This window comes from Sardina pilchardus, chromosome 18 (assembly GCF_963854185.1).
Source record: "Sardina pilchardus chromosome 18, fSarPil1.1, whole genome shotgun sequence".
NCBI lineage: Eukaryota > Metazoa > Chordata > Actinopteri > Clupeiformes > Clupeidae > Sardina > Sardina pilchardus.
In genome coordinates this window covers 1,672,225-1,692,941 of record NC_085011.1, presented here as the reverse complement: position 1 = coordinate 1,692,941, position 20,717 = coordinate 1,672,225, and the positions used below count along the sequence as shown (strand labels likewise).

At 44.1% G+C, this 20,717-nt stretch overlaps 2 protein-coding genes across 9 annotated transcripts in view; one reads left to right on the top strand and one right to left on the bottom strand.

Annotated features, from left to right (window-relative positions):
* Positions 1-20,717, top strand: part of LOC134063570 (uncharacterized) — a 65,369-nt gene that overhangs the window by 20,311 nt on the left and 24,341 nt on the right. The window lies entirely within an intron of this gene.
* Positions 12,052-20,709, bottom strand: LOC134063571 (uncharacterized). 3 transcript variants are annotated; one of them, XM_062519156.1, is made up of 6 exons: positions 20,106-20,709; positions 18,847-18,919; positions 15,558-16,177; positions 14,575-14,647; positions 14,158-14,291; positions 12,052-13,086 (listed from the first exon to the last, which is right to left on the bottom strand). In XM_062519156.1, exons 1-6 carry the CDS (start codon positions 20,649-20,651, stop codon positions 12,622-12,624), a joined length of 1,911 nt encoding a protein of 636 aa, XP_062375140.1. In that variant the 5' UTR covers positions 20,652-20,709; the 3' UTR covers positions 12,052-12,621. The 3 variants fall into 3 exon arrangements, with proteins under 3 accessions (XP_062375140.1, XP_062375139.1, XP_062375141.1); XM_062519155.1 differs by having other exon boundaries at positions 14,527-14,644; XM_062519157.1 differs by having other exon boundaries at positions 14,575-14,644.

The following is a 20,717-nucleotide window of genomic DNA, read 5'->3' as shown; positions in this document are numbered from 1 at the left end:
TCTTCAGCTCAAAGAAGTTCCTTTTATTCACAGCAAAGCATGACCTTGGCCTGAACTTGCATGATCTTGGCCTGAACTTGATCCTGCCTCCCACTTCCAGTTTCCTGTTTTTGCAAGCCAATAGGTTTCCTTTGACGCACACATATGCAGTTGACTGATAACTTCTGTACATTTCTCTGCCAGCATCCCCCATCGTTTATCCAATTGTAGGCCCATGCAGTGGTCAGCTAGAAGGACATAGTAATTTCATTGGTCAATATTAGCCTACATTGATATGGGCAACTTCATGCAGCCATGAACATGATAAAAGTTACATTAGTTTGTTGAGTGTGTGTGACTTTAAACTTGCATGCTTTGCATTAGGTTGTTACGGAAGCCCTGAACCGCAAGTGAAGAATATATTTTTTGAGATGTTATCTTGTTATTTCGAGATCATATCTCGTTATTTCAAGATAATATCTCATTATTTTGAGATAATACTCATATGTAAAAATAATTTAAAAAAAATTCCTTCAGATATATTCTCGTTACTATCTCGTATTTTCTTACACCTATGTAAAAAAAATGTTTTTTTTACGGACAGATATTATCCCGTTATTTCGAGATACTAAGTCGTTACTTCAAGATATTATCTCGTTATTTCGAGATACTAAGTTGTTATTTCGAGATATTATCTCGTTATTTCAAGATGTTACTGTTATCTCGAAATAACAAGATAATGTGGGCATAATTAGATATTATCTCGAAATAACGAGTTCGGTTCAGGGCTTCCGTAGGTTGGTGAGTATGTGTGACTTTAAACTGTAAGTGTTATGTGGTTTGATGGCTATAGTATTGTAACTCAATACTGGAGCAATTTTGATTATTTTGTCTCTGGTAAAAAAAAATGGACCCAGAAAGAATCCTGAAGTTTCGCTTTAGGGGGTGCTTTTTTATCTGCTTTCAGGGAGTTGTTGTTGGCCTTAGTAAACTCCATGAGTTTGGATACATCAAGTACCCACAGGACGATGAACTGTACTTTAAATTCTGTGAGGTGATGGAGGAGAAGATTCTCTCTGTCTCAGAGAAGGTGGAGTTCACTGTTGTGCCGGTAAGTGTATGAGAGTGGAAGTGGCTTTACTTTTGGGATGTAACCTTGCTGCACCCCAGTGGGTGTCTCCCCAGGTTGGAACAATTTGTACCGGAGATAAACCAGGTCACTCTGACTCTAGCTCATCTTTGTCATCTCTTTCTCCCTAGCAAAGCCCATCTAAAGCTGGCAAACATCAAGCCATCAGGGTCAAGAGATTGACCGAGAGTGTGTTGATCCCTGCTGTAAAGCTAGAGGCTCTGGGGACTGGAGATCAAGAGAAGGTACAGTAGACTGTGAAATGGGTGCTTTACCATGGAGGCAGTTTAGATCAAGAGAAGGTGTGGTACACTGTGAAATGGGTGCTTTACCATGGAGGCAGTTTTTTTTTTTGTTTCTCCCAAGATTACATTTATATTTACATTTATTAATTTAGCAGACACTTTTATCCAAAGCGACTTGCATTCGTCAATTATATGGTTATGAAAATGTGACAGATGCTCCTCATAGTAGCATCTTGACTTGTCAGTCTGAGAGCCCATTGCACACTCTTTCTTTTCTTTTTCTAACAGCTGAAGCACCTCTGAAGGGAGACACAGCCATTTTCCTAACATTGTGTTTATCAATTGTGTAATGGGGCACCCAATGTGGGCATTTGAAAGAAATCTGCAACTTTTACAATTTTACAAATGTGCATGTGGAATCTATAGGAAGCAATCCTTATTCACTGAAGAAGAATTGATCTTAGTCTATATTACACAATTGATAACATTGTGTTTATCAATTGTGTAATGGGGCACCCAATGTGGGCATTTGAAAGAAATCTGCAATTTTTACAATTTTACAAATGTGCATGTGGAATCTATAGGAAGCAATCCTTATTCACTGAAGAAGAATTGATCTTAGTCTGTATTCTAACTGTTCAGTTGAGAATTAATGTTGATGAATTTCTGTTGTTGTCCACCAGCAGCAGGTCAGAAAGAGCAGTAAGAGTCCTGTGGAGGAGAACCAGACACATGGGAGCAGTGCACCCATCACAGGTACACACACACACACACACACACACACACACACACACACACACACACACACACACTCAGTGCAGTTTACACACACACACACACACACACACACACACACACACACACACACACAGAAACACATACAGAAACACACACACACTGAGTGCAGGAATAAGAAGTAGTCTGTTATTGACTAAATGCTAATGCAATGCACTGTGTTTTTCCATATTTCAGGCCCTGGTACCAAAACATCTAATGTGAAAGGTCCACCCAAAGTAGTCTGGATGTGTGGTTTTGCTCTTGGGGGTTTGCCCAAAAGGATAAAATCATTACAGCAGCAGGCTGCTAAACGAGGGAGTGCGTGCGCCAACATCAGGGTTCACCAGTGGGGGGCTCCTCAAATGACCTGGAGGCAGCTGGTGATGGAGATGTGCAGGTTCAAACGGCAGCAGCCTCGTCCAGACATGCTGCTCATTCATCTGGGAGGGGCAAACGTGGACCTGAGGCATGCAGAATCTAGTCTGAATAGCATCAGGAGGGATTTGGCTCAAACGCATGCTATCTTCCCCCAGTGCCTGATTGTGTGGTCCAACATGCTAGTAGGAGGCTCCTGGACCAGTGCCGGAAATGAGCAAGCTGCAGCAAATGTCATTGATAGAATCAATCACGAAGCACAATCTTTCATAACTAGCCTGGGGGGGAAAGTTATCGCTCACAAGAACATTTGGCGTAACCTCTATCTCTCAAATAAAGCCATTAAAATGTTAACCGAAAACATACACAGATTTTTGGATGAGTGGGCGATGGGGGTCAATCCTAAATCAGAGGTCTTAAACACCACCTCAACAGCTATAGCGCCCCCTACAGACAGTGCAGGGCCTACTTCAGGCAGTTCACATGTCGGTCAGAACGCATCTCAGCCGCACAGCCCTCCAGCCACCTCCTCAGCTCCTGCTGTTGCATCAAGCTCAGCTCCTGCAGCCACCTCCTCTGCTCCTGCTACCACCTCCTCTGCTCCTGCTGTTGCATCAAGCTCAGCTCCTGCAGCCACCTCCTCTGCTCCTGCTGTTGCATCAAGCTCAGCTCCTGCAGCCACCTCCTCTGCTCCTGCTGTTGCATCAAGCTCAGCTCCTGCAGCCACCTCCTCTGCTCCTGCAGCCACCTCCTCTGCTCCTGCTGTTGCATCAAGCTCAGCTCCTGCAGCCGGTGATCATGAGGAAGTGACTCCAGAAGACTCGGGAAACTCCACCGCCTCTCACCAGTGCTCCCACAAGGTAAACCAGACCACTGATTTGATCATCCTCCCATTAAAGGGGCGCTAAGTGGTATTTGATTATGTCACTGATCATTAAAGGGGCACTAAGTGATATTGGGGGCCTCTCACCAGTGCTACCAGAAGGTAAACTAGGATAATTGATCATCCTCCCATTAAGGCGAGACACGGCAGGTGAAAACATCGTTTTTTTTAGCATCAGTCAATTTCGCGATTTTGTGCTAGTTTGCTACCTTAGCATGTATTCTACCACCCTACTACAACAACAAAGTCCGATTTGCACATTTAAGTGTTTATTTCATGACATTTTGTCTACTCGCGCCTATATATTTCTCCTAATTTTACCAAAAGTTCCCATTCTAAAGTGTCATGTACTACCGTGAACGTGATCCAAATCATATCGTGTCTGATACCGTTGGAAAGCCCTGTGTCTCCTACAAGACGCTATGCTATCCAAATATGGGCATTTCCTTTGTATTAGCAACCAATCGCGAAAGTTCAAAGACGAGTCTAAGCTGAGAACGCATTTCATTGGCTGTGTTTCAAGGCTGTTTTCTCAAAACGAGTTTTTCCCCACACGCCATGCAAAGGATCTCCACTTCTGCAGCACCTACATACACCAAACTTTCCAGTCTTATTCCTAACTATATTTGGAAGATATTTACAGAGGGATTTGTTGATATAGCATTCTTGGCATGATTTACATGACTTTTTATGCCTAAAAATAGGGCGAAAATCCACTTTTTAAGCCAATTGGCAGTATTTTCTGATTTACTGGAAAACAAAAGAAGATATTCATAATCCCCTCTGTAAATGTTTTTTTATTTGATATATGAACACAACAAAAAAATAATTTTCAACCTGGCTTTTTCCAATGGTCAGATCCTTCGCATCAAAATATATGCAAATTAGCGCATATTTAATGAGATATAGCCTAATTAGCATATTTAAACATTACATTAAAGAAAACTTGCAATACATTTTTTTCTCCTATTTAGGTGAGTATTCAACTGGTAAAGTTTTATGAAGATATCTTTAAGTTTAAAATTTTCCCCTATTCACCTGTAGTGTCTCGCCTTAACTCATTAACTGCCATTGACGTCTTTAAACGTCAATTTAGACACATACCTTGCCTGCCATTGACGTCTATAGACGTCAATTGTATTTTTCAATGGGGAGGGCTCATGAGTGGGCTTGGGAACGATCTGGCAGAGTTTCGGGCTTGTAAACAGATTGTACTAGCTAGATGGCAGCAGTGCCATTTGGATGATTAGTATCTGCCAGCAGAGTGCACATGCAGAGACAAACAGCAAGCTAACACACTGAAGATTGACCACAGTGGATCTAGTTTGCACGCGGTCCAGCATAAATATGCTTACCTCTTACATCAAGGATGGAAAACACGTGAACGATATGATCCATTTACATTGGATATTGCTATATAGAGAGCCGAAGTCCCGCCCCTTCCGTTTGCCTCCATGGGACCTATCTTTTGATTTTCTTTTAATGGCAGTCAATGGAGAAAGATAAATTATTTTCTGGTCCCGATTGTCTTGTGCCCTGAATTACCAATATGATGTTTGTCAATTTTAATGACAATTTTTCATGTAAAGACATTTGAAAAGTATGTCGTAACTGGTGAATTACAACATTGTGAAAGATCGTGTTTCCAACGACTACAAACACATGAGTCGCGTCAGTGACGTTAGACCAATTCACAGCCACGGCGCCAGCAACAGGTCTTATTTGAGCTTCCCCCTTGCCGATGAAAATATCATGAGTCAGAGGATTAAACACATCAGATAAGTTGTATTTCATTCATAGACTGTACAAACACTACTGTTAAGTGACTTAGCTGGCAGCAAGATGTAACCGTTAACTAGCATAATAGCTAGCTAACTAGCCAGCCTCTCGTTTGCTAGTTGGTGACGTGCATCGTCTGAGACGCGAGATGTAGTCCACTGAACGGATTCGCACAAAACTTACATAACTTTTAAAGTCTAACGAAAAACAGAACTTTATTCATGTGAAAAATTATCTTTTAAATTCCCACACATCATATGTGAAATGCACGGTCCAACTCGAACGGGACCAACAAATAATTGTTATCTCTCCATTGACTCCCGTGCATTAAAAATCGTGAAATAGGTCCCATAGACCGGAAGTAGAAGGGCGGGACTTCGGCTCTCTATAGAACAACTTTGCTAGTGCTAGCTTGCTAAGTCTACCGTCCTGTTCAGAGTCTATAGCGACCATCAGAGTCCCTAGCAACCTTGATGAGACTGATGAGATAACAGTGCAATCGTGGTTGACATACTACTGAAACGCTAATGTTAAAAAAATGATTTTCACAAAAAGATCGTTTTCTCCATTTTTTGGTCAAAAACAGGTGTTTTTAGCAAAACTAACCCATGTTTTACTGACGATTACTAAAGAACGGTAAACGATAGAAACAAACGTTTTTTTTCCTGGTGAAAGAAGAGAGTCTACTCTTTCATTTGGTAGCTTGTGTGTTTACATAGTCATAAAACTCACTGTTCCGTGGATCTTAGAAAAACAGTCAAAATGCTGTAAAATGTCTGGCAGTATGGAGCACTCTGCACTGAAAATGGCTGGCAGCCAATGAGTTAAAGGGGCGCTAAGTGATATTGGATTATGTCACTGATCATTAAAGGGGCGCAAAGTGATATTGGATTACGTCACTGATCATCAACTCATAACAGGGTGAACGGCGCTTCTGCTTTCACTTCGCGGCCCTCTATCGGCTATAACCGCACTATGTAACTTTACGAGGTGGGGTAGTCTATCAGTAGTTTGATGAAATAAGACATCAGAAACTACAAATTTTACTTGCTTCGATGTCGCAATACATCATACTTTCATGAAATCATGCAACATATTCTACCTTGTCTGTTATTTGATGGGTAAACAAATAGCGTGTGTGTGACAGAGAAAAAAGTGTTTTAGTGTTGCTTTAAAATTGGAGATACATATAGGAAGAAACCTCGGACAGATCCACGGCTCAAGGGCCCAACCCATCTGCCTAGGGTCACTTTCAGTAAATTTTTGGTCTCAGAAAGCTCAAATAGTGTAGGTAATAAATTGTCCATAGGGATTAGTAATTTTTTTAGGGAAAGTAATAGGTCGCTAGGACGCGTGGGCCTGGAATCCAGGCAAGGGGACCACAGCAGGCAATGGTAGGGCAATTACTCAGAATACCTAACAGTCTCAAGTGCGAGTTCTCATTTCTATTTGTTTATTTGCTTATTTGCTTATTTTGGGGGGGGGGGGGGTATAATGATAACTGCTCAACTTGTGAGCAGATGTGTGCAGTCTGCAATAATTTGACTCATCTTGTGTGTTGTTGTCCACCAGCAGCAGGTCAGAAAGAGCAATGAGAGTCCTGTGAAGGAGAACCAGACACATGGGAGCAGTGCACCCATCACAGGTACACACACACACACACACGCAGAAGCAGTGAACCCATCACAGGTACACACACAAGGTGTGAAAGCGGTAAAAAAAATACACCTGGCGGTGTCATGTACTCTTGGGTTGGCATGTGGTCCGACTGCGCACGTGTTGGATGGTAAACCTGCTGTGGTGAATTTGCAGTGCTACAACTGTGGCTCTGCGGCTCTGCAGTCAGACCATTCTCGTCTGAACTATTACTTAAAGTGTAACTCTCACCAAAATACAACCTAGGGTGTTTTTGCGAATGTACCAGAGTCAAACTTTCATTTAAAAGCATAATTGCATCGGAAGCGCGACGTTTAAGCTCGTTTTTGGGTCAAATGGCATTTTGAATGGGAATCGTACATATGATCGCGTCAAAATTGATATTGATATTTTTGAAACACTAAGAAGGCTCGACACAACATGAAACTTTGATCGAAATATCATCAGTGTCTCTACACATGAACTCATGCTTTGAGAACATTGTTTGTGTACACCGAGTTTACCAAAAGAACTCACTCCCTGCCAGTCAATAGCTGTTTATCCTTCCATAATGCTTCAGATCTTCAACCGTTGTTGTTGTTCAGTATGTCTAACACATCTAATGTAACCAATAGGGAGAACAAATGTAATGTCTCCAACAGTGATTGACTAAATGCTAATGCAATGCACTGTGTTTTTCTTTCAGGCCCTGGTACCAAAACATCTGATGTGAAAGGTCCACCCAAAGTAGTCTGGATGTGTGGTTTTGCTCTTGGGGGTTTGCCCAAAAGGATAAAATCATTACAGCAGCAGGCTGCTAAACGAGGGAGTGCGTGCGCCAACATCAGGGTTCACCAGTGGGGGACTGCTGGCATGACCTGGAGGCAGCTGGTGATGGATATGTGCAGGTTCAAACGGCAGCAGCCTCGTCCAGACATGCTGCTCATTCATCTGGGAGGGGCAAACGTGGACCTGAGGCATGCAGAATCTAGTCTGAATAGCATCAGGAGGGATTTGGCTCAAACACATGCTATCTTCCCCCAGTGCCTGATTGTGTGGTCCAACATGCTAGTAGGAGGCTCCTGGACCAGAAACATAAGTGAGAAAGCCGCAGCAAAAGTCATTGATTTTGTCAATCACGAAGCACAATCTTTCATAACTAGCCTGGGGGGGAAAGTTATCGCTCACGAGAACATTTGGCGTAAACGCCATCTCTCAAATAAAGCCATTAAAATGTTAAACGAAAACATACACAGATTTTTGGATGAGTGGGCGATAGGGGTCAATCCTAAATCGGAGGTCACAAACACCACCTCAACAGCTATAGCGCCCCCTACAGACAGTGCAGGGCCTACTTCAGGCAGTTCACATGTCGGTCAGAACGCATCTCAGCCGCACAGCCCTCCAGCCACCTCCTCTGCTCCTGCTGTAGCATCAAGCTCAGCTCCTGCAGCCACCTCCTCTGCTCCTGCTACCACCTCCTCTGCTCCTGCTGTTGCATCAAGCTCAGCTCCTGCAGCCACCTCCTCTGCTCCTGCTGTTGCATCAAGCTCAGCTCCTGCAGCCACCTCCTCTGCTCCTGCTGTTGCTTCAAGCTCAGCTCCTGCAGCCGGTGATCATGAGGAAGTGACTCCAGAAGACTCTCACCAGTGCTCCCACAAGGTAAACCAGACCACTGATTTGATCATCCTCCCATTAAAGGGGCGCTAAGTGGTATTTGATTATGTCACTGATCATTAAAGGGGCACTAAGTGATATTGGGGGGCCTCTCACCAGTGCTACCAGAAGGTAAACCAGGATACTTGATCATCTCATTAAGGTCCTTAATGAAAACCTATAGTTGAATAATGTAGCAAAACAAAAGGCCTTTATTTTAATGGGCAAATCTACAGGATTTAAAGGAACATGCCACCCCCAGGTGAAATTGGGTCACTCCCCGCAGTCCCTCGAGTTGAATGGGTGAGCCAAAGCGTTTTGTAGCCATCATGAACATGCCTCCAGAGAGAAGCACTGCAGTTTTTTTTCCCCTGACAGTACTCACTACCTGGAGATACGGAGATCCATGTGAAAAATCCATGTGCCATGTACTTTTAGAGAGATTTGAGTCTCTGAAACATGTTCTCTCTCCTCTTAGGTTATCCATGTGCCATGTACTTTTAGAGAGATTTGAGTCTCTGAAACATGTGCCCTGTACTTTTAGACAGATTTGAGTCTCTGAAACATGTTCTCTCTCCTCTTAGGTTATCCATGTGCCATGTACTTTTAGAGAGATTTGAGTCTCTGAAACATGTGCCCTGTACTTTTAGAGAGATTTGAGTCTCTGAAACATGTGCCCTGTACTTCTAGAGAGATTTGAGTCTCTGAAACATGTGCCATGTACTTCTAGAGAGATTTGAGTCTCTGAAACATGTTCTCTCTCCTCCTAGGTTATCCATGTGCCATGTACTTCTAGAGAGATTTGAGTCTCTGAAACATGTTCTCTCTCCTCCTAGGTTGTCGCCGCTTCACTCTGAATATAGACACGGCGCACCCAAACCTTTATCTGTCGAAGGGATACCGGAAGGTGGAGTGGAGCGCAGAAAGACAGCCGTATCCGTGTCCTCCACACAGATTTCTTAACAAATGTTTCCAGGTGATGTGTTTGCGGAGCATTTCTGATCGCCGCTACTTTGAACTCGAGTGGAGTGGAAGTGTTTGTGTATCGCTCTCGGTTGTGAACCCATGCTGGAGAAAGTGCTGGGCTGATGTGAAGTTTGGGTCAAATATTCTGACCTGGGCGCTGCAACTCTCCAGCACCTGCTGTTGTTTCTACCACAATGATGTGAAGATCCAACTTCCTCAAGTCACAAGCTCCACCATTGGAGTGTGTGTGGACTACTCTGTACAGCATTGGTGACACAGTCACCCTCCTTCATAGAGTCCAGACCACATTCTCTAATCCTCTCGTTCCTGGATTTGGTTTAGGTAGTAAATCAGCAGTGAGGCTCCTGTGATTCCCAAATGGATAAAGGTTGTCACAATATGGACATCGTATTGCCCATAAACACATAACTATTGTGTTCTATTATATTGTAAGTTATACACATCGTATTGCCCATAAGCAAATAACTATAGACATATTGTGTTATATTATAAGTTATACATATTGTACTGCTGTTCACACCATGTCCTCTTTTCCCCATAATCTGTGTCTGTATTGTGGAATATCAGAATTGTGAACAGTGTGCTCTGTGTTTTTGCATCTGCTTATGTACAGTGCGTATTGGCCTTGGATTTATTTTTTAATTTTACAGTGTTCTTGGGCAACTTGAAATGTGCTTATAAATAAATTGTGTTGTTGTTATTATTATTATTATTTTCTATTAAACCTCTCCTATGGTCAGGCCAACTCTAACAAATCTTGACTAAATCTGGGTGACTTCAATCATTATAAACCCATATCCCTCTGCTGCTTATATAAAGTCCTTGGGAGGGTAGTGACAGTGATAATTTTTCGATGTTTGGATGTCTTAAACGGCACAGAAGCTGCTTTAGTGTAGATATCCAGTGACCTCCTCTGTGTAGCTGCTGCTGGACATCAACCTCCTGGACTTCAGTGCAGCCCTTTGACGACATCTGTCATCAGCAGTGTCCGTCACTGGTTCTCTTCCCACCTCACTGACCGGATAATGAGCTGCTGTTACAGTGCAGTGGAGTTCCTCAGGGCTCTGTTAAGGGGCCTCTGCTGTTTACCATCTAACTGGTGTTTCTGACAGTTGTATAAAATACAAATACTCCTCAGCTGTTGGGAGAGCCCAGTGGCAAAGAAAACCCAAAACAGCATTGGCTACCTGTAAGGGCTGTTCACATCAGGAACAAAAACTATAACCATGACGGCAAGAGTCCCCACTGACCAATGATAAGAGAAGTCTCCCTTTATGTTGATCAATGTTATGGCTAAAATTTGAGATTCAGATTGTCAGTTTATTTTTATTATTATTGTTCTCAGAATTGCTCTGAAAGTGATTAGCTAACAGTATCGTTCATCATTCATATTAGTGAGGCCGATGTTCTTTTTTTTTTTTACTGTTCTGTCAGTATTTCACTAACAAATAAATATTTTGTGCACAGACTCAACAGGTCAAGTTATTTTAACTTCAGCATGTAAAAGCTGTGGACAAAATAGTTTGACTGACAATTTGGCAGCAATTGTTCCAAGTTGTGTGCAGGTGGTGGCTTATTAAAGAATATTCTGTCCAACATGACCCCCTTGGACACATAGGTAGGTTTTAACATCCTTTTCACGTTTGAGAATAAGTTGTTCAAATTAACCCTAGGTTAATTACAGAGACCTGTACTGGTCTCCCTTTTATAGAGACCTGAGCGAGATGCTGTACTGGTCTCCCCTTTATAATTATAGAGACCTGATGGAGATGCTGGGCCGGTCTCCCCTTTATAGAGACCTGAATGAGATGCTGTACTGGTCTCCCATTTATGAAGACGAGAGAGACGCGGTATGGAGCCCCTGGCTGAACGACTCCACCAGCTCAACACAAGCCTGTAGATGGAAGGACCAAGTGGATATCTATAGCACGTGTGTGTGTGTGTGCTTCACTGTGGACCAAGTGGATATCTATAGCACAACATGTAACAAGTCAATTCTCAGAACGGATAGAAAGTCAGAAAAGTTTGTATCTAAATGTAGAAACCTTACAGGCCAGATCTGGATGTCACTCGTCAGTGTGAAGGTATGTGTCTTGGGGTTCCTACATCAGCCAGCAGCCGGCCCAATGGATACCCTGTCTCAGCTGAATTACTGAAGCTAAGCAGGAGAGGGCCTGGTCAGTACTTGGATGGGAGACCTCCTTGGAAAACTAGGTGGTTGCTGGTGTTTGGCCAGTAGGTGGCAGTCTTCCTTCTGGCCAAAAAGTGTGTGTGTGTGTGTGTGTGTGTGTGTGTGTGTGTGTGTGTGTGTGTGTGTGTGTGTGTGTGTGTGTGTGTGTGTGTGTGTGTGTGTGTGTGTGTGTGTGTGTGTGTGTGTGTGTGTGTGTGTGTGTGTGTGTGTGTGTGTGTGTGTGTGCGTGCGTCGCACCCTTGTCCTGCGCTGTTGTGCGTGCGTCGCACCCTTGTCCTGCGCTGTTGTGCGTGCGTCGCACCCTTGTCCTGCGCTGTTGTGCGTGCGTCGCACCCTTGTCCTGCACTGTTATATTATTGTCCTGTTATAGAAATGTATTAAGGTACAAATTTGTATGTTCCCAAACTACCCTTTTATTGAAGGCATTATGTACACAACACAATTTGTTGACTACAAAAATAAGACAATCAACTCAAGGTAAGAGGAAAAGCGTAAACACAGAACCTTTATAGAATTTTATATATACAAAGGAAAAACGTAAACACAGAACCTTTATATAATTTTATATATACAAAAGAAAAATAAATCAGAAAGCTTGAATAGCTGGTGCTGAGGTCTGAACATACACTGAAGTATCCACACGGTTACCAGTGCTGCAGCCTTAGGCACCTTTGAACAGGCAATACTGTATTGTGTGTGTGTGTACACCTTTAAACAGGCAATACTGTATTGTGTGTGTGTGTGTACACCTTTGAACAGGCATTACTGTATCATCAACATCAACTTGATGTGTCATTACATAGACACCACAGGTGGGGAAATCAGCTCAGTGTGTGTGTGTGTGTGTGTGGGTGTGTGTTTGTCCGTCCTTGAAGTACACCAGGTGGACTAGTGTAGAGTAGTGTGTGTGTGTGTGTGTGTGTGTGTGTGTGTGTGTGTGTGTGTGTGTGTGTGTGTGTGTTTTGAGGGGTGGTCAGTTGTGGAATTAATTAGCAGGTTTCTGTTCTTCACCCTCCCTCTCCCACTCCTGCAGAAACTGCCGGAGGTTCAGCTTCAGGCGCTCGATGCCTTGAGCCGACAGGGCGCTGCCGTCCGGGCTGGAGAGTTCCGGCCCGATGTTCTCGTGGGAGAGGACCCTTCCCCCCAGCTCCGCTACTATCGCATGCGCCCCACGATTGATGGCGTCGTTGATTCTGCCCGCTGATGACGAGGGCCTCGCGCCCAAAGCTTTGGGCGCGCAGGCTGGCAGCATGTCGGACCAGGCGATCAGGCAGCGGGGGTAGTCGCCGTGCAGGCGCGCCAGGTCCTTCCTGATGGTGTTGAGCAGGTGCGTCGGGTTCGTCACGTTGTTGTTCACTCCCAGGTGCACCAGCAGGAGGTCGGGGCGGCGCCACTTGTGTTTGCGCTTTACGCTGGTCATCTCGACCACCAGCGCACTCCAGGTGGTCACCTGGAACCACAGACAGTCAAAGATATGGACAGTCATCACGCAGACGTCACTGATCTATAAAGAATACCTGGATAGAGCATCTACGTCAAAATTCTGAAGCCTACATGGCGGCGGCCATTATGGGACCACTTGCCATAGGAATGCATAGACAGTAAAAGACAGTAAAAGAATGTTGCCGTTCTGCAACAATGGAATTGGAACACCACGCCGCCATTATGGGACCACTCGGGACAGTTCCATTGGCTTCATTGTTGATGGGTCAGCAACAATGAGATAGTCTATCCAGGTATTCTTTATAGATCAGTGGTAGACGTCAGCAGAGACATGCGAAGCACTAGCTGGTCTGCTAGTTTTTCTGTGCAGACTCAGGGGACATAGATGTGACGTTGGCACGTAGCCTGACACGTGTAAAAGGCCATTCACACCAAGAACTATAATGGTAACTATAAACAAATATCGCTCTCGTTGATATAAGTAGGAGTTAAGGGCCATTCACACCAAGAACGATAACTATAATGGTAACTATAAACAAATATCGCTCTCGTTGATATAAGTAGGAGTTAAGGGCCATTCACACCAAGAACGATAACTATAATGGTAACTATAAACAAATATCGCTCTCGTTGATATAAGTAGGAGTTAAGGGCCATTCACACCAAGAACGACAACTATAATGATAACTTTAAACAAATATCGCTCTCGTCAATATGAATGATGACATTCACACATAAACTATAACGACAATAAGAACTATATCATTGGGGATCACTTTCTGAGTGATTTTGAGAACGATTAAAAGGTAACAGCCAATCAGAACCCATCACATTATTAACATGAGAGACTTTTTTTATCATTGGTCAGTGTCGATGCTTTTATCGTTATGTTCATAGTTATTGTTATAGTTATTGTTCTGGGTGTGAGCGGCCCTTAACTGTTATGATAGCTGCTCCAAGATAATGTGATTCTCACGATGATGTGATTGGTGCTGCTGCGGCAAGATAATGTGATTCTCACGAGTGATTGGTGGGCTGTGGCAAGATAATGTGGTTCTCACGAGTGATTGGTGCTTACCTGGAACACCTTCATGCTGTTGGAACTTGTCTTCACGCCGCGTGGCGGCTCGCTTGTCAGCCATTGGGCCAGATCGGTCAGAGCGTCCCCACACATCCACACCGTCTTGGGGGGACGGATGATGGTAGCAGGTGCTGAACGATCGAGGACGAAGAAAAGTAATTCAGAGAAACCATAAATTGTCCAAATCCACCCACTTTTTATTATACATATACTATACATATGTTATTATATGGACATTATACATATATGTTATTATAGGGATATTAGAAAGTTTAACTGGATGGTCTACCCCCCATGGTCATTACCCATTCTAAATGTGTGTAAATGTGTGTAAACCCTCTTAGTGTGTGTGTGTGTGTGTGGTACCTGTGATGGATCCACTGTTCCTGTGTGTGTGTGTATGTGTGTGTGTACCGGTGATGGGTGCACTGCTCCCATGTGTCTGGTTCTCCTTCACAGGACTCTCATTGCTCTCTTTGACCTGCTGCTGGTGGACAACACAAAACAGATCAAACTATTGCAGACTATTGCAGACCCCCCCACCCCCCCAAAAAACTGACTTGAGACAGACTGCTTTAACTCATTCTCCAACTAACAACATTTGACCAAATCTGACTCTGTGTGTGTGTGTGTGTGCGTGCGTAAGTGCGTGTGTTTAACTTGTTTATGTTGTAGGAAATATGTGGGTCATCTTTGTTAACTTCTTTATGTTATAGGAGATATGTGGGTCATCTTTGTTAACTTCTTTATGTTATAGGAGATATGTGGGTCATCTTTGTTAACTTCTTTATGTTATAGGAGATATGTGGGTCATCTTTGTTAACTTCTTTATGTTATAGGAGCTATGTGGGTCATCTTTGTTAACTTCTTTATGTTATAGGAGCTATGTGGGTCATCTTTGTTAACTTCTTTATGTTATGTAAAGAACATAAAAAGGTCTGAAAACCCAGCTCTTCAAAGAACATCTCCTCTCATAGCACTACTTCAGACAATCGCACTCACTCATGCACTTATTCACTTATTTATGCACTTATTAGACCCACTGATGCACTTATTGTATTCTTTATTGTTGTTCGAAATGCTCTTAAAAAACCTAATTGGTTTTTTTTTCCATGTTGTAAGTCGCTTTGGTTAAAAAGCGTCAGCCAGGCCCCGGCAGTGGCGCAACTGGCTGGGGCACCTGCACCGTACGCTGGCGACCCGGGTTCGATTCCCGCCCCGTGGTCCTTTCCAGATCCCACCCCGACTCTCTCTCCCACTCACTTCCTGTCGTTCTCTCTACTGTCCTGTCCAAATAAAGGCATAAAAAGCCCAAAAAATAATCTTAAAAAAAAAAAAAAAAAGCGTCAGCCAAATGAAATGTAATGTAATGTATGTATGTTATCATCTTAATTTACCTTAAAGGAGAATTGTATTTTGTTTGGTGCAGGTGTGACTCCCATCGCCCACTCATTCAGGAAAGCTTCGATGTTGGTTTTGAACAGGTTCGCTCCAGCGCAGGTGAGGCTGTTACCCTTATGGCGATAGTGATCGATCCGAATGTTCTTATGCGAGACAAACCTCCCCCCCAGTTCAGCAACAATAGCATGAGCTCCGTCATTGATCGCATCGTGACGTGTGCTCAGGATCTCCATGGGCTTGGTGCCTTGCTTCTTGGAGTATTTTGGCAGGATGTCGGACCACACGATCCGGCACTGGGGGAAGGTGTTGTGTACGGAGGTCAGGTCCTTCTTGATGACGCTCAACGCATTCACTAAGTCCTCTTTTACGGGGATGATGTCGTCTCTCATGTGGATGATGAGCATGTCTGGAGAGGGCCAGGTCTCTAGGTGGACGCTAAGCTGGTGGACCAATCTCTTCCATAGCTGGATCGGCTCTCGACTCCAATACATCCGCACCCTGGTCCTATCCGGACCCAGTGCACTGCCATACGTAGGCAACTGCATCTTCTTAGAGACTGCAGCTACCAGACAGCCACCACAAATCCAGACAGTTTTAAATTTACAGGGAGCAAAGCCTGAGAGATAAAACAGGGCACATAGTGCTGTAAGCAGACAGTTTTAAATGTACTGGCAGCAAAGCCTGAAAGATAAAACAGGGCACCTAGTGCTGTAAGCAGACTGTTGACACCATAGATATATAGATATAGATATAAAGAGGTAGATATAGATATATATGGTTGACACAATGTATATTGCTCAATTTGGGGACCCGGGTTCCAATCCAACCTAAACTTGCTCCCAAGTGTGCGATTAATCCAACATTGCTAACCTTGCCCCCAAGTGTGTGATTAATCCAACTGAACCCAACATTACTAACCTTGCTCCCAAGTGTGCGATTAATCCAAAATTGCTAACCTTGCTCCCAAGTGTGCGATTAATCCAACCAAACCTTGCTCCCAAGTGTGCGATTAATCCAACATTGCTAACCTTGCTCCCTAGTGTGCGATTAATCCAACATTGCTAACCTTGTTCCCAAGAGTGCGATTAATCAACCTAACCTTGCTCCTAAGTGTGCGATTAATCAACTGAGCCTTGCTCCCTAGTGTGCGATTAATCCAACATTGCTAACCTTGCTCCCAAGTGTGCGATTAATCCAACCTAACCTTGCTTCCAAGTGTACGATTAATCCAACATTGCTAACCTTGCTCCCAAGTGTGCGATTAATCCAACATTGCTAACCTTGCTCCCTAGTGTGCGATTAATCCAACATTGCTAACCTTGCTCCCTAGTGTGCGATTAATCCAACATTGCTAACCTTGCTCCCAAGTGTGCGATTAATCCAACCTAACCTTGCTTCCAAGTGTACGATTAATCCAACATTGCTAACCTTGCTCACAAGAGTGCTATTGATCAACCTAACCTTGCTCCCTAGTTTGCGATTAATCCAACTGAACCTTGCACCCAAGTGTGCGATTAATCCAACATTGGTAACCTTGCTCCCTAGTGTGCGATTAATCCAACATTGCTAACCTTGCTCCCTAGTGTGCGATCAATCCAACCTAACCTTGCTCCCAAGTGAGCGATTAATCCAACATTGCTAACCTTGCTCCCAAGTGTGCGATTAATCAACCTAACCTTGCTCCCTAGTGTGCGATTAATCCAACTGAACCTTGCACCCAAGCGTGCGATTAATCCAATATTGCTAACCTTGCTCCCAAGTGTGCGATTAATCCAACCTAACCTTGCTTCCAAGTGTGCGATTAATCCAACCTAACATTGCTCCCAAGTGTGTAATTAATCCAACTGAACCTTGCACCCAAGTGTGCGATTAATCCAACATTGCTAACCTTGCTCCCAAGTGTGTGATTAATCCAAAATTGCTAACCTTGCTCCCAAGTGTGCGATTAATCCAACCTAACCTTGCTTCCAAGTGTGCGATTAATCCAACCTAACATTGCTCCCAAGTGTGCGATTAATCCAATCTAACCTTGCTCCCAAGTGTGCGATTAATCAACCTAACCTTGCTCCCAAGTGTACGATTTATCAACCTAACCTTGCTCCCAAGTGTGTGATTAATCGTTTGAAGTCTGCTTTCTAGAAACACCAAATTGTTCAGAACAATGTCTCTACCGACTGAGATTGCGACTGTGGTTAGAAAACAAGCCTTTCTTGAAGCACACCCCTGATGAACGACTATTGCTCCCTGTAGCTAATGTCCTGTTCCTGTCAGATGTGGGCCAAAGTCACTATTTGGCAAGACTTCATGCTGAAGTCCGAGTGACGTTCCAAGTCAAGGCAGAGATGTCCCAAGCAAGGCCAAGTCCAAGTCCTTTTTGGAGTCCAAATTGTTTTAGTCCTAAACATCCTCTGCTCTCTATCTCAGGAAAAGTAAAACTGAACACTGGTTTTGAATTTTTGATATTATGAGTCTAGCCTTTAGAGTTATGGGTGTAAACATGAAATGCCATCAGTTGTTGATGATTCTGTGATCGTTTCGGTACATTGTTCAGGTTACCTATCTACCTACCTACCTCAGTGATGATCAATTCAAAATGATTTGTATTTTATCAAAATATAACTATTTCGTGCCCATATCAACTTCAGCAGCCACAAGTCATTACAAGTCACGGGGCAAAGTCTGAGTCAAGTCTCAAGTCAATAGCATGGAAGTCAAGTTGCAAGTCATTTCTGTGATTCTAGTGATTCTAGTCTGACTCGGGTCCAAGTAATGTCTGTGATTCTAGTGATTCTAGTCTGACTCGGGTCCAAGTAATGTCTGTGATTCTAGTGATTCTAGTCTGACTCGGGTCCAAGTCATGTGCCTCAAGTCCACACCTCTGCTTCCAACTAATCTCCACAAAGACATCTGGCACTGATAAGGCTTTGTTCTCAAATGTACGTACATCTGGCCCAGAGTGTGTGTGTAAATTGCACTAAGAGTGTGTGTGTGTGTGTGTGTGTGTGTGTGTGTGTAAACTGCACTAAGAGTGTGTGTGTGTGTGTGTGTGTGTGTAAACTGCATTCAGTGTGTGTGTGTGTGTGTGTGTGTGTGAAACCTGCACTAAGAGTGTGGTACCTGTGATGGGTGCACTGCTCCCGTGTGTGTGTGTGTGTGTGTGTGTGTGTGTGTGAAACCTGCACTAAGAGTGTGTACCTGTGATGGGTGCACTGCTCCCGTGTGTGTGTGTGTGTGTGTGTGTGTGTGTGTGTGTGTGTGTGTGTGTGTGTGTGTGTGTGTGTGTACCTGTGATGGGTGCACTGCTCCCATGTGTCTGGTTCTCCTTCACAGGACTCTCATTGCTCTTTCTGACCTGCTGCTGGTGGACAACAACACACAAGATCAGTCAAAAGTATTGCAGACGTACCTCCTACATCAGAAAATGTGTCTCCTAGAGAAGCAAACACTCGTTCTGAGAAATTCCATGGAGCAAAAGCTTCCGTTACCCACATAAAACGTCCGTTACCCAACTCTCAAATGCAGCATACAATAACAATGCATCCAAATAATCAAGTCTACCTACCAAGCCCTCTCTGGCATGAAGCGGGGGTCACACTGACCAGTGGCAAGCAGCAGATCATGTTCGCTATGATCACATTTGCTACGATCATGTTTGCTACGATCATGTTTGCTACGATCATGTTTGCCATGATCACGTTTGCTACGATCATGTTCGCTACGATCATGTTTGCCATGATCACGTTTGCTACGATCACGTTTGCTATGATCACGTTTGCTACGATCATGTTTGCTACGATCATGTTTGCCATGATCACGTTTGCCATGATCACGTTTGCTACGATCACGTTTGCCATGATCACGTTTGCTACGATCATGTTTGCCATGATCACGTTTGCTACGATCATGTTCGCTACGATCATATTTGCCATGATCACGTTTGCTACAATCATGTTTGCTACGATCATGTTTGCCATGATCACGTTTGCCATGATCACGTTTGCTACGATCATGTTTGCTATGATCATGTTCGCTGTGATCACGTTCGCTATGATTGGGCAGCAGAACCGTTCGCTATGATTGGGCAGCAGAATCGTTCGCTATGATTGGGCAGCATAACAGCTAAGACTGGTCTGAGTGTTACGCTTGAAGCTGCAGGTGGAGAGTCTGGCAGAATGAGGGGACTTGGCTGAAATGTTGAACGTATACAACTCTCATGCCCCTCCCCACCTACCGCCGAGCACCCTTCCATCGACTTTGTGCTTGTTAGTGATTGTGCACTAACTGGTGTTGACAGTCAGATCTGCCAACTATCATACAGCCTTGTGCTTACTGGACCAGAAAAAAAACCAGGATCAGTTGATTTTTGTAAAACAAATAACAGGCCCTAGGTGGAGGTAGAAGCGCAGGTGTTTTTCTAAAAGTGGCTGATTTATGTTGTTCTGTCGCATATCCTCATACTATCGGTTTTCACATCTCCAGTGTGATCACATATTATTTAAAGTTTCACATAGCATTTCAGACGAGAAAAATGTCATAATTTTTACCTTAGTCGTGGGACATGAGACGCCTTCTGATGTGGGGCTAACCTTCCACTCCCACTTAAAGACGAAATTTCTGATGTTGGTTTTGAATATTTTCACACCACTGCTTTCGAGACGTTTACCATTACGATGATTGAGTTTAAGATTATAGTGTTCAGGCCTAATGTTTCCGTGGCCAATAGTTGCTCCCCCGAGGTCAGCAATCATGGCGTGCACTCTGCCGTTAACCACGTCGTAAAACCCGTCCACCGCCTGGTCAACATTTGCCTCGCTGCAGGAAGTGCGGGGCTCGTGCAGGAAGTCCGACCACACGATCAGGCACTGGGGGAAGAGGTTTCGTATGGCCGCCAGACTCCTCTGGATGGTGACCAGCAGCTCCTCTGTGCTCTTGGGGTTCATTTCCCTGATCTGCAGGTGGATGACGAGCAGGTCTGGAGCGGGCAGCAGCAGTTGGAACTGTCTCAGCTTGGGCACGAGCTTGTACCAGCTCGGTATGTACCCGTTCCAGTAGGTGCGGACTCTCGTGCCGTTCTCGCTCTGCGGCGGCATCTTGGGGTCCGATGCACGAGAGGCCAACCCGACCAGCCCATCGCCACACACCCACACCTTCTTCAT

Coding starts and splice junctions, on each gene's coding strand:
- LOC134063571 (XM_062519155.1), bottom strand. CDS start 20,651: ATGCCGCCGCAGAGCGAGAACGGCACGAGAGTCCGCACCTACTGGAAC. Junction 18,920..20,105: donor TCTCATGTCCCACGACTAAG/GTAAAAATTATG, acceptor GTTGTCCACCAG/CAGCAGGTCAGAAAGAGCAA. Junction 14,292..14,526: donor GAACAGTGGATCCATCACAG/GTACCACACACA, acceptor TCGATCGTTCAG/CACCTGCTACCATCATCCGT.